This window comes from Schistocerca americana, chromosome 1 (assembly GCF_021461395.2).
Source record: "Schistocerca americana isolate TAMUIC-IGC-003095 chromosome 1, iqSchAmer2.1, whole genome shotgun sequence".
Lineage (NCBI taxonomy): Eukaryota > Metazoa > Arthropoda > Insecta > Orthoptera > Acrididae > Schistocerca > Schistocerca americana.
The window spans coordinates 375,913,333-375,927,089 of record NC_060119.1 but is presented as its reverse complement, the minus strand read 5'-3'; the positions used below and the strand labels follow the sequence as shown (position 1 = coordinate 375,927,089).

The window sequence follows — 13,757 nt, the reverse complement described above, 5'->3', positions numbered from 1 at the left end:
TGGAATATCCTCCAGCTTGCTAATATGAATCAAAAGATTTATCTCCACAGAAGACAGGAAGAAACCACCACCTGTCCCTCACCCCAAAAGACGTGGATGCACCACCTGCACTACAGAAATGGGTCTCAGAAGGATATCAAACGACAAATGTAAAAACTACCTCAAAGCAATATGCTTATCCCATGCAAATATGATCTATCAGTTTTGCTTCTCTGTGTGCCAATGTGTTTCTTCTGGTAAAGTTGAAAACATGAAACAGGTGATTTTAAAATCTGTGCCTGTGAGACTCATTGCGCCCGAACACAGAGCCCCCAGAAGTGCGCCTGATGGAGGGTTAACAAAAAATTAAAATTTCTATCTGATGTAAACATCAAATTAGAAGTATTGATTAAAAAACAGTAACTTATAATGAGCAAAAATGTTCCGTTTTGTAACTGGAGTATGCCTATTCTCAATAACAACAACGGGGAATACAAAGCATAACAGCTATGTAAAGAGTACAACCACAGTCCTACGTTAGATTGTGGTACATCAAAATCAGTTAGAGTATTCTTTTTTTGACTGTCGAGCATACTGCCACGAAATTTTATCTGTGTGAGCAATTGCTGCGTTGAGAAACTGTCTCTTCACCCATTTCGCTTTATTAATATAGTGATATTCCCGTATTCGTAGTTCTCTGATCTCTCCAATATTATATCTTTTCGATTGTCGACATAGTCGATGTGCAATTTGTAAAAGGAAGTTCAGCCTATTACTAAAAAGAGGGCGTGGTGGCGTCGAGACGCCGCGTCAAGCTTAAGAGTAACAGAACGTCCTCACATTAAGACTTTAAATGGTCATTAAAGAAGCAGTGTTAAAGCTTTTGATGGTATTTCGTAGCCCCAGAGGCATAAAATTTCCACTCAACGTCAGCTGAAGTTATGGACATGCGTATTTTGCTAGATAACAATCCGTTAAGCTAACACCTGTGTTCCAGTATCTTGTTTACGTAATGTATATTGGAGTCTGTGCTAGTTAATGCCCGTATGAATCAGTCGTCACGCAGGTGCACGCGGGAAACAATATTTTACAATGAAACTCGCAGTGGTGAGTTCAGTTCGTCATTAAAAATTTTCCTCCCGTCAATTTTATTTGAAGGAGGTGTGGTCAATTGTGCGAAGTTTTGAATTGACGTCAGAGTTCCGATTCTTTTACGACAGTACTTTATTTGTTTATGATATCTTTATTAATGGTTGTGTGCTAAGTATCGTCCAGTAGAATTTTCTGCAGGATGCTGTTTCACGATAAAACTTTTTCTTAAGGGATTAGTAACGCGTTGACATTAAATTTGGCAAAGCTTGTCGGATAATTTGCTGTTTACAGGCCACAATTGCCCCCTCCATGGATTGATCTCGTTAATAAATATTAAATGAATAAACAACTCATCTAAGTTGTTCAGCGTCCAAGTGAATATTACAAAAACTATGAAACCCATTTTGCAGGTTGGTTTCATTGATCAACTCTGTGTTGGGCCACTCCACCAACAGGGCTCGACAACGTTAATATATTCCATTTTAGCACTTAACAACACTTTTGTTGTATACTAACACTTATGTTGTAGTATACAAGATCACGTTACTGGATATGAACCAGATTCTGTTTTTCATTGTGATCTTCAGTGTGTTTTGTCAAATTTTGCTGTGATAACAGTGCTAAGATGTAAATCTGTTATACCATTTTCCCTGTCGACTCAGTGTGCCACTCATTAAGTTACAAGTAAGTGACAGGAGCAATTTTGATGAGGAGAATAAGGAAGAAAATTGATCATATTGTTATTGAAGTGCTTAAATTAGTGTTTATTGGAAGGGGTCAGGGGATATATGGGAAGAGATTTCAGCCTGGTTCCTTCTTATATAGATCTTGGCACTTTTCTTCTGTTCTGATACAATTTTTCATCTCGAGCAAAATTTAAAAATTTTAAGACCACAATGATTGTTCAGAACTGCATAGCAAAATGCTTAAGCTTTCTGAAATGCTTGTAGGGCCTAATGTGTTTGATAAAAACTATATCTTGGGGTGCCTGGACAAGTTGATCCCAGTTTTTATGAAGTAGTCGGTGATTAAATTTCAGGCTGCAGGTGTCCACAAAACCAATCCTCACAGCAGTAAACAGAGACATTAATAATAATAATAATAATAATAATAATTTTATTGTCATTCAGCCATTACAGCAATAGACAATGTCATATACATACTAAAATACAATTAATAGTTTGAAAGAAACAACAGGTTTGTTGTTAACATTATAGTATTATATTACAGTTGATAAATTCTCTTATATCATAGAATGGATGGAGGACTAGCCAGTCATGAATTGTTTGTTTGAATAATTGTTCATTAATTGAGGAAGATTATTAAATAATTTGTACCACATGATTTTGTAGCTGTTGAGTGACTTTGACAGTCTGTGGTGAGGAATATAGAGGCACCTATTCCTTCTTGTATTGTGGCTATGTACAATTTCTCTGGTTTTTGTTTCTGGTAATTTCTTCTTCGTATAAATTAGAACATAGTATATGTACAAGTTTATAACAGTCATGATTTTCTGTTCACAAAACAATGGTTTACAGTGTGCCTTATATGCAGAACCAGTAATTATCCTAATTGCTTGTTTTTGCATTATTAATATGTCATGTACACAGCTAGAGTTCCCCCACAAAATAATTCCATATGTTATTATACTTTGAAAGAATGAAAAATAGGATGTTCAGACATATTTCTCAGGAACACCATCCATAAGTCGCCTTAACAGGTAAATAACTCTTGACAATTTACCACTAATATATTGTACATGTTTGACCCCAATATAATTTATCATCAATGTATACCCCCAAAAATTTGACATAACTTGGATCATCTGACAGAAGCTTGTCTCTAAGACTACAGACCATCTGCTGTGTTTTGTTTTCATTCAGCAGGAATCCATTTGCCTTGAACCAATAGGATGCTTGGTCAATTGTCTTTGCTGCACATGTTTTAAGGCTATTGAAATCATCACTAGCATGAAGAAATGTTGTATCATCTGCATACAACACAGTGGTGGACTTGATAAATGACGGCAGATCATTTATCATTATCAGGAACAAAAAGGGCCCCAGCACAGATCCCTGCGGAACACCTACGTTGACTTGTTCTATACTTGACATTTCTCTCCCTACACAAACAACTTGCTTACGATTCTGAGGATATGATTTTATTAATACTGTTTGTAAATATTCTATTATAAACCCAGACTAAAAACATGAACCATATAATTCTTAGGATGCCTAAATTTACTGTTATTTGTTGCAGTAAATGAGTTCTTTTTCATCCAAATAATTTTGTTAAGTTCATTATCTGTTGTACTTAGCCGATTTACCTTCACGTTAATCTACGTCTATACTATGCAAACCACTGTGAAGTGCATGGCAGAGGGTACATTCCATTGTACCAGTTATTAGAACTTTTACCTATTTCATGCAGATGGAGAAACTATCGTAGAGGCTGCCTGTTCAGTTGCTTTGCCATCTTTGTCACACTCTCCCATGGGTCAGACAAATCTGTGACCATTCGTCCTGCCCTTCTCTGTACACGTTTGATTTCCCCTGACATTCCTTTTTGGTATGGGTCCCACACACTTGAGCAATATTCTAGGAGGGTTTCACAAATGACTGCTTAGAAATCTCCATCATAAACCAATTGCATTTCCCTAGTATCCTACCTATAAACCATAGCCTGCTGTCTGCTTTACCCACGACAGAGCCTACATGATGCTTTCACTTTGTATCCTTACTAAGCGTTGCACCCACATATTTGTACAATTTTACATGTTCAAACTGTGACTTACTAATATTATATTCATCTTGCATTTGTTTGTGTTACTTAGTTTAAGTTCACTGTATACTCACAAGCTGACCAGTATGAGTAAGTCTGTATCCCAGTCTTTCTAGTTCCACGACTTGTGTGTTGCCCACTTAATAGCTTAGTTTTGATATCTGTAACTGCTGCATTATGTTAAGTAGCTGAGTCTTTACAATCTGAGTTCCTTATCTTCAACTTATCATGCTCATCATGAAACGGCTAGAGGGATTAGTAAACTTCTTAACTTCCAAGCAGAATGAGGTAATATTAAGTGGCAATAGTAACAATCTACAATCCCTAGTACAATTTGCAACAAGAATTGTGGCCACCAGCAATAATACTATTGACAACATTTTTTTATGGGCTTAGATTCGTTCAGGCTGGAAAGTCATAGCGTGATTCCCACAGTTAATGACCTCACAGACCGCAATGATTAACTGCTGATGGTAAGTATCAGGGTGCATAACAAAAATATTTCGAAACTGTAAGGGTAATAAATTAAAATGAATTGAGGAATTCAAGAATAATTTGCATAATACAGACTGGAAAAATGTACTCTGTGCAAGCTGGTGTTAACAAAAACTGTGTTGTTTAACAGTCAGGTCAAACTGAAAACTGCTTTTCTAAGAACTTAACTAGTGGAAACAGATTAAATGCACCTCGAACATGAGTTACAAATGGAATCAGCATATCATGCAAAGCTGCAAGAAGGCTCTCCTTGGCATCAATGGACACAGATGTTGAGAGGGTTAAATCACATTACAAACTGTACAGTAAAATTGCAAGCTAAATCATCAGAGCCTCAAAATGTACATATGTTCTAGGAAAAAAATAAGTTCATTTGATAACTGTTTGGAATATAGTTACAATGAATAGGGAAAACCAATCGGGAATAAATTTATTTAATGGTAGATAGTGAACCGACCATAGAGAGCCCCAGTATTGCAGAAACTTATAAAGAAATTGCATCAGTAAAAGTTATTTAGATTTGAACACTTCCCTGGTGAATAGCCTACTGTTTCTTAGAAATGTCATCCAAAATTATAAAATTCAGGTTGGTCTTGCCTCTGCAAAAGAAGCGATCAGTGTCATTACGTCTTTCAAAAATGAGATTTAATTGTACTGAAGTCAGTAATAAGTCAGTATTAACCTAGAAGTGCATAAAATTACTTATATAATGAATTTTTTCACAGTGATACCTTAGAAATACTTGAACCCACTATTGTCAGCAGACTTCACTAAAAAGTAGACTAAACATTAGTAAAGTATTACAACCTTTTCTCATCATTACAGCCAATTTTTTTGAAAAAAAAAAAAAAAAAAAATCATGTACAGTATAAGGAATGGCACGCAAAAAAACCAGCCCTGAGTGCAACCTGCTCTCCAGTTATGGATGAATTGTTGCCCGCCACTACCAGATACAGCAGCAAATAGATAAACATGTAATAATTAGATAATAAAGACATAACAAATAAGCTAATGTGAAGGTCAGAACAACTTTGAAACGATAAGTGACGGTTGGCAGGTGACAATGGGCAGTGTAGTATTTGGGGCAAGTTTTTCATGTGCCCTCCTGTGCTTTATGTACAAGAAACATGCTGAGTGGCAAATATTATGGAATGTAATATTTTAGGAACAAATAACTTGCTTATATAATTGTCTTAATCATAGCAAGTTGTTTGTTCCTCAAAATATTACAGTCAGTAAATCAGAAATTACTGTTATGGCTATTGTGTGAACAGTGATGTCCTCAAGCAAAAGCTAAAATATTATGGAATAATAAGAACATGAACTCATGGTTTTTGTTAATTTTACAACTTCAAAATGCCTTTTTCATGTTGCAGTATTCCAGCAAGTAAAATGCATTTTGAAGTTGTAAAACAGACATTTATATACAGTACTTGGGGCAGAAAATGACCACACAAACAAACTTGTTATGGTTTTTATCTATCTGAATGGTAGATAGCAGAGACTATTAGTACCATGGTATTTCATAGCTATAGGCACTCATAGGGATGTGGGCCAGACAAATGCCCAGTGAGCAGGACATTTATACTTTGGCATTTGCCATGGAGTTCATCCAAAGCAGTTTTAAATGCCCAAAACCTGGGCAGTTGTAAAAACGTGCTGTTCAAAGTTTTTAAAGCTAGAATGTATAATTTGCCAATTAAAATAGTAAGGGATGGGATGGCACATGTTGCTGATAGCTGCTTAATATAACACACTTTAACATTTATGTCGTGATTATTGAAGAAAAACAAAAATGCTTCATTGTCATATGTAGTGACATCTGTGACTGACTATAGTTTTCTGTTCTTTATCTTTTTCCATTTGACTGCACTGCTGTGAAGACAAAATTAGAACACTAACAAAAAAAAAATTATTTACAAGGAATTGATGCCCAAGACACTAGAATCATTTGATTCCTTTGCTAGTCAATTCCTAGAGAATCGTCTCTTCTTGGAATCTGGATCAGCACGTGACACATTTGGCATCCCTAATTAAAATCATTATGGATAAACTTTTTGGTTTTACTCTAGTACCAGCTATTCTAAGTAAATATTAATGCTATTACTGTTATTGCAAATAGTAGATGAAATTTTGAATGAGCAACTACTTCTAAGGTAGAAAGAAATTTGGTGTGTGTTCTACCCATCTTGCAGTTAATCATCTTGATCCAGCAGTACAAGGAAGTAACCTGAAGCCCGTAGAGATTCTTAATGCAATAAGCTTCATGGCACAGCAAAGAACAGCGGACTAAATGTTATTCAGGTTAGATAGTGCTTGGCTGGTGATGGGGACAAACAAGGACTTTTGTCCACACAGTTTGTGTGGGAAGGAGTGGATCCTCACCCTCAGGAAGATAAAAAATATTGTCTAAGTCCTCTATTGTGGCGGAGAAGTTTAGAAGGGACTTGTGAACTGGCAGAAGTTGTTGTAAAGATTTTGGGTGCTCCTGTTGCATCTGATGCTACAGAGCATTCCTTCAGCACTCTTAGAGGGATCCACACGCTCACATCAGAGAGAGCTGAAAAACTAACAACAACATACCTCTCGTGTAAAAAAGTTGATAAATGGAGTATGAAAACGACCTAAGCCTGTTGATCCCGAGGAAAAACACACACTGAACAATCCAAGCAAAAACAAAACAGAAAGGAACCCAATAGTCAGTGAGGAATCAGATTCAGGAGAATCTGTGACAGTCAGAATTTCATGATTCTTCTTTAACTTATGAAGATCAGGAAACTGACTGGGAACAAATTTTTTGTTTTTTACTGTAGTACAGTATAAGTAAAAATATTCCCTACAGGGTAGCTACTTTATATAAACAATATTTCAAAAATTACTTCTAAACTTGAGTGAGCGTTATTCCATATTTTTTTTTTTTTTTTTTTTTATATTATGTACTACCTCAGAAACTGACCTTAGTTACTGGAAGTTTACAGTCCAGTTTATTTCCCCTAGTAACTGTCCACTAACTCTCAAGCAGCTTAGCTTGGTTACCCAACCACTAATGAAGCAGTGTTGAAAAACACCTTTCCAATACAAAATATCAATGCCTGGGCATTTATGAATTTTGGGAATTTGCCCCAGCTTATAAATGCTGAGGAATTTTTCACCACCAGGCACTCAGAATGTGAAGCAGATAAATGCATTAAGTTATTCCACAAGGTTCTGTATTGGGCCCTCTATCGTTTTTTATATAAATCATCCAGAAGAAGCAAATATTATCCTTTGTGCCGTTGATACAAATGTAGGAATAAATAATAGTACCCATTCCCTTGGTAAAGGCAGATGATGAAATGTTAAAAAATATTGACAGAGGGTTGAAGACAAATGTATTGCTAATAAATTTTGGCATAACTCAATACATACAGTGTAATACATTCATAGAACTCCACAAGTTATAAATATGGGTTTCTCAAATAAGGAAATAGAAAGTGTTAATTCTTTGGGACAGCAAATAGGTAATTATCTTAGTTCAAAAACCCCAGTGCCAAGAATCACTGAAGCATCTTGCTTTGCAGCATTTGCAGTGCTTGTGGTTACTGCTAAAAGGGCTGTGTTGGGGTGTGGAGCATCTTGCTTTGGCAACATTTGCAGTGCTCGTGATTACTGATGTACAGAGCCGTGTTAGTGTCTGTAGGCCTCCTGGCTGAAACTTTGGTGAAGACCCTACCAGTGGAAATTTTGTGATACCTAACCTGGGAATATACCATTTTAGAGCTGTTTTCTTATTAAAAGCCTATAATGTAACATTTAAGATTTATTAACTAATTGTGTAAATTAATTTTACTGTACAGTTGATGATTTAATAAATTAAGAAGATTAAAAACTGAAGTAACTACTACCATTAAGGTATTAAACACTAGATGTTGTTTGTTGCTGTGGTCTTCAGTCCAAAGGCTGGTTTGATGCAGCTCTCCATGCTGCAACCCACATCCTTCTGAATCTGCTTACTGTATTCATTTCTTGATCTCCTTCTACAACCCCTCCACCCCATGCTTCCCTCCTGTACTAAATTGGTGATCCCTTGATGGCGCAGAATGTATCCTACCAACTGATCCCTTCTTATAGTCAGGTTGTACCATAAATTTCTCTTCTGCCCAATTCTATTCAGTACCTCGTCATTAGTTTCCTGATCTACCCATCAGTATTTCAACTTTAAAAATAAAATATTGAAACTATAAGGAAAGATGCTTGTTAGGCAATTGCAAGATGATAAAAGGGATGTAACAGCAAGAAAATTTTAATTATAATTAGTTCAAACTTAATACTATTCGAGCCAACATTAAAATGAAAATTACATATTATCTTATTGACTGATTTGTTTACACTTACAATTCATACTAGTGAAGTTACTTATAATACAGGGATGTTTCAATAAGTAATGCAACACTTTTTTTTATTGTCAAGCAATTTCAGTTGAAAAAATGCAGAATATGTTATGGGAAATTATCGAATATTCCCACTTTAGCCCCTATAGCTTCATGAACATATATTACTCAAGTCGTTCTACTTCCTAGCGTCATACGCTTAACAGGATTTATGGAATTTGTAGATAAATAAAATAAAAAATAAATTAATAAAATGAATGTCCCATAGGTGGTGGTGGTGCTATATGTAGCCTTCAAGATGGTGTCTGTAATGGAGGTGCATTCCAAGCAGAGAGCTGTCATTGAGTTTCTTTTGGTGGAAAACAAGAGCATTGCAGATTTCATAGGTGCCTGCAGAATGCCTAAGAGACCTGGCAGTGAAAAAAAGCACGGTGTCGTTGGGTGAGGTATCTGTTATCATCGCAGCAAGGTCGTGCAGACATCTCCGATCTCCCACGTGCCCTCCGGCCACACGAGGTTGTGACTTCTGCAATTCTGGAACGTGCAGACACACTCATTCGAGGTGATCGACGGATCACAAACACCTCGCTGTTGCAACTGGGTGTGTCAGTTGGTTGTGCTGACACACTCACCCACCGTTTGGGGTACTCAAAGGTGTCTGCCCATTGGGTTCCTCACCACTGAACAGAAGACCATAAAGAGGAACGATGGACCATCTGTGTGGAACTGCTTGCACATTATGAGGCTAACTGTGACAATTTTTTGTTGATCATCATCACAGGTGATGAAATGGGTTCATCACTTTACACCAGAAACAAAATGGCAGTCCATGAAGTGATGCCATTCCACTTCACCTCTGAAGAAGAAGTTCAAAGCCACACACTCAGCTGGTAAGGTCATGGTGATGGTTTTCCAGGACTCTGAAGTGGTTATTCTGTTTGATGACCTCCCTCATGGTGCAACAATCAACTCTGAAATGTATCACACTACTCTCAGGAAATTGAAGATATGACTTCAATGTGTTTGTCACCAAAGAAATGCAAACAGACAACTATTTCTCCAAGGCAATGCAAGGCTTCACACAATTATGCGTACCTAGAGGCTCATAAAACTTCAATAGTGTGTTCTTCCTCATCCACCCTACATCCCAGATCTTTCACCCTCCAACTTCTCTTTGGCCCAAGAAGGATGTACTCGACAGGAAGCATGTATGTGGATAATGGGGAGGTTATTGACACAGCAAGACATAGGCTACGTCATCAAACAGTAGAGTGGTACCATGTAGGCTCTCTCAGTAAGGTGGCGTAAGACCGTTGCATTGAATGGAGATTGTACTGAAAAATAGGATTTTGTAGTCAAAAGAGTAGGGAATAATATGGTATGTTGGAATCCTGAATAAAACCTACCTGCTTTCAGGAAAAAATGTGTTGCATTACTTATTGAATGCCCCTTATATCTTCATAAGAAAAGGCTCATAGTTGTAGCTTGTCCTTATTATGAAGTCACAAATAAAGTTGTTATCTGTCAGACACTATGGGTATTAAGACATCTTATACGTATCCTAAAATCTCATAACTTTATTCATTATCTGAAAATAGATCTCAAGAATCCGAATCTGGTGACAGAAAGCTATATATATTTTTTGAGAAATCAGATTCACTTTCAGCTGCAAATATTCCATTAACCATTCTTTTAAAAGTCATAACAATTTTGCCAAATGAAGTTCCACATATTTTATGATGGCTGCTAGGAATCTGGCAGTGCAGAGTTTGAGAGATGAAAGCTGGTTCATATCAGTTGTCTGCTAAAAAGTTGTTGCATAACCTCATACAAAAAAAATTATGTCTATGTCTTAAGTGATTGTAAAAATGCAGGCTCCAAGGCTGCAGCCTAGACAGCCTGAGCATATTTGCATATCTTTATATATGTGTTACGGAATCATTTTTGGGGGGAAATTTGATGTACAGGGGCAGTATTTAAGGAATACAGAGCATGATATAAGAATTATCTCTGATGTTAATCAACAACATCTTGCAGGTAGAGTATTTTGAGAGAGAGAGAGAGAGAGAGAGAGAGAGAGAGAGAGAGAGAGAGAGAGAGAGAGAGAGAGAGAGAGAGAGAGGGGGGGGGGGGGGGGGTAGGTGCATTTCCTTTGTCTTTACTAATACTGCTCTTTTCTTAAAAAATAATGAGGAAAGCATGAATGTAACACTAGGACCGAAAGCAGCATTTACAAAGACATCAAGGTATTGATGGACATACAGAAAGGAATCGGGTGTATGGGTACAAATATCTTCAACAAACTAACAGAGCACATTAAATGTTTTATGTAGATAACATGCTTTATTTTAAGACTGAATTAAAGGACTTTCTGTTAGGCAACCCCTTTTCTGTTGAAGAGTGCTGCGTCCTTGTCACCACTGTGGAGTCTTATACCAAGCAACACATTGCAACACAAATGCACACGTGGATTAACATGGTTCTTTATTTACATGAAAAGATAGCTGCTACTTAACTTTGTGTCCATGTGTTGTGCTACAAGCTCTTCCATAATAGTCCTCTTGCAGACGATATTGGTTATCTTGTTATTACTCTGATCTGGTCCAACTACATACTGTCATAGCCTTAGCTGAACTATGCCGCTCCTTGAATAAATGACAGATTTCAACCTGGAATAGTGAGTTGAGTTACTGACTGAGGCCCTCCAGTCAGTGGCAGCGATCTAAATACCTGCGGTCGAGAGGGCATTGGCAGCGTGTTGCTTGTGAGTGTATCTTTGGCCTCTTTCCTGATAGGTACACTTGACCCAGCACCTACTATCGATCTTGATGCTACATCTTTGCTGATTGGTGTGCTGGTGACAGCTTATGTCAGCACATCCCCCCCCCCCCCCCCCGCCACCCAAAAAAAAAAACTGCACTGTTGTTGTGTAGGGAGGATGTGAATGGCAACGGAGGGAGGGGGGAGGCAGGACACTGGACATAGAGCTGAACCGGGAGTAGTGATTGGAGGATGGCACACTCCCGGCCATACCCTGCCATCTGGCTTGTGAGGCAACAGGAACATCCTCCGTAAAACTGCTGCCAGGGCACACATTAGGCTTGAGGGCATGTCCTTAGGCAATGATGCTGAAGAGAAAGACAGTTCACGTCCATCGGGTCAACGAGCAGGGATGGTGTGGGCAAGGGCAAATCATCCATCCAATCCTTGTGGGGTGAGCTGGTGGTACCAGCGGCCAGTTACAAAGGCCACAGGGTCCCATGAGGCCATGAATCTGGAGGAAGAAAAGCAGCAGAATCACAGAGCAAATGACATGCTCAAATTTGGTTCTGGTGGCAGCACTAAAAAACATCAGGACTTGCAATCAAGTACATAAAAGACCCAATGTGTTCCTGGATCATGCCTCTTTCCCAGCGCCCATGGTTGACATAAACCGTGAAAAGAACAAGATCATGTGGCACAAAGCGATACTTGCAGACCGCTGGCGGCACTGGATGCTGCAGTGGGTGTAGCGTGAGTAGCAGCATCCAATAGCGGTGGCCTTGCAGAAGTTCCGCCAGTGATGGTCCATCTTGTGGGTTTGAGCAATAGGAGGCAAGACAGAGTTGCAGCGCCTTTTCCCATGTGTGGGTGATGCGAAGCTTGGCCATGTGTTGTTTAAAGCTGCGTACAAAGCGTTCTGCTTCTCAGTTGGACTGCTGATGAAACGGAGCACTGGTTGGATGACAAATGCTGTTTCGTTCATAAAACTATTCAAAATCACGGATGTAAACTGTGGTCCGTTGTCCGAAACAAGTGCTTCTGGCAAACCTTCTGTGCGAAATACGGAGGATGACACCTGAATGGTGCTATGTGATACAGTAGAAGCCATGGGCACCGCAAATGGGAACTTGCTAAAAGAGTCTACCAATGCGAGCCAACGAGTATTCGAAAAAGGTCATACAAAGTCTATGAGCACTCATTGTCATGGTGATTGAGTCTTAGGTCAAGCTGAGAATGTCTGTGGCGGATTGTTTTTCTGTGCAAGCAAAACACTGTGACGTCTTCTGTTCAATGTGGGCATCCATGTCCTGCCGTATACAGTGCTGGCACATTAACTGTTTAGTGTGAACAATTCGTCCTTGATGGAGCAATTGCAACACATCCTTTTGAAGCATTTTGAGAATAAGCACACACTTTATTCACTGTCATTTTGAACTAGAATCACACCTGTTTAACTGAAAGGTTATGCTGACGTACAATGTATCAGCGCACGAGTGAGTTCTGGATACTGTTAAATGAACAAGGCCAAGACTTGTGAATTTGATGCAACAAAATCTTGAGATCTGAGTCTGCTTCCACTGTCTGTGCAATTTTTCTGTAGTCCAAGGGAAAAGATTCCAACAATTCACAGTCCTGTGCTTCGATTTGCCAACAAGATGTGGCAGATGCATCAGAGTCTGGGTCAGTTGGAAGGCGAGATAGGGCATCTACATTGCCATGCTTTGCCGTAGATCTGTACACAATTTCATTCTGATACTGCGAAAGCAACAGACCCTGATCTTGCACTTTTTGAGCTGAGAGTGTAGGAACTGACTTTGATGGATGAAACAAGGATTGCAAAGGCTTTGTGATCTGTCATTAAATAGAATTTGTGCCCATACAAATAGTGATGGAGTTTTGTCACACTATACACAATAGTGAGAGCTTCTTTTTCAGTTTGTGAATAACTGCACTGAGTCTGCATTAACAACTTTGAGGCAAAAGCAATGGGTCTGTCTTGTGCTCTAATTCTGTGTGAAAGCACAGTGCCAATTCTGTAGGAAGAAGCATTGATGTGAAAAACTACTGGCTTGGCAAGGTCAAAATGCACGAAACATCTGTCACTAAGCAAAGCATTTTTGAGTTTCTGAAATGCATCTTGACAGCCTTTAGTGCACACAATAAGTACATTTTTGTGATACAAGTGATGCAGTGGAGCTGCGATCTGAGCAGCATTCAATATGAACCGAATGTAGTATGTCATCTTCCCTAGTACTGACTGCACTTCAGACACATTGC

The 13,757-nt window shown here is 38.4% G+C and overlaps 1 protein-coding gene across 1 annotated transcript in view; it reads left to right on the top strand.

The window, feature by feature from the left end:
- Nucleotides 1-936: 936 nt before the first annotated feature.
- LOC124622888 (carbonyl reductase [NADPH] 1-like) overlaps nucleotides 937-13,757 on the top strand; it is a 60,286-nt gene continuing 47,465 nt past the window's right edge. Inside the window, exon 1 of the mRNA XM_047148681.1 lies at nucleotides 937-1,086. Within this exon, the coding sequence (XP_047004637.1) occupies nucleotides 1,072-1,086 (15 nt within the window). The 5' untranslated portion in view covers nucleotides 937-1,071. The remainder of the gene's footprint in view (nucleotides 1,087-13,757) is intronic.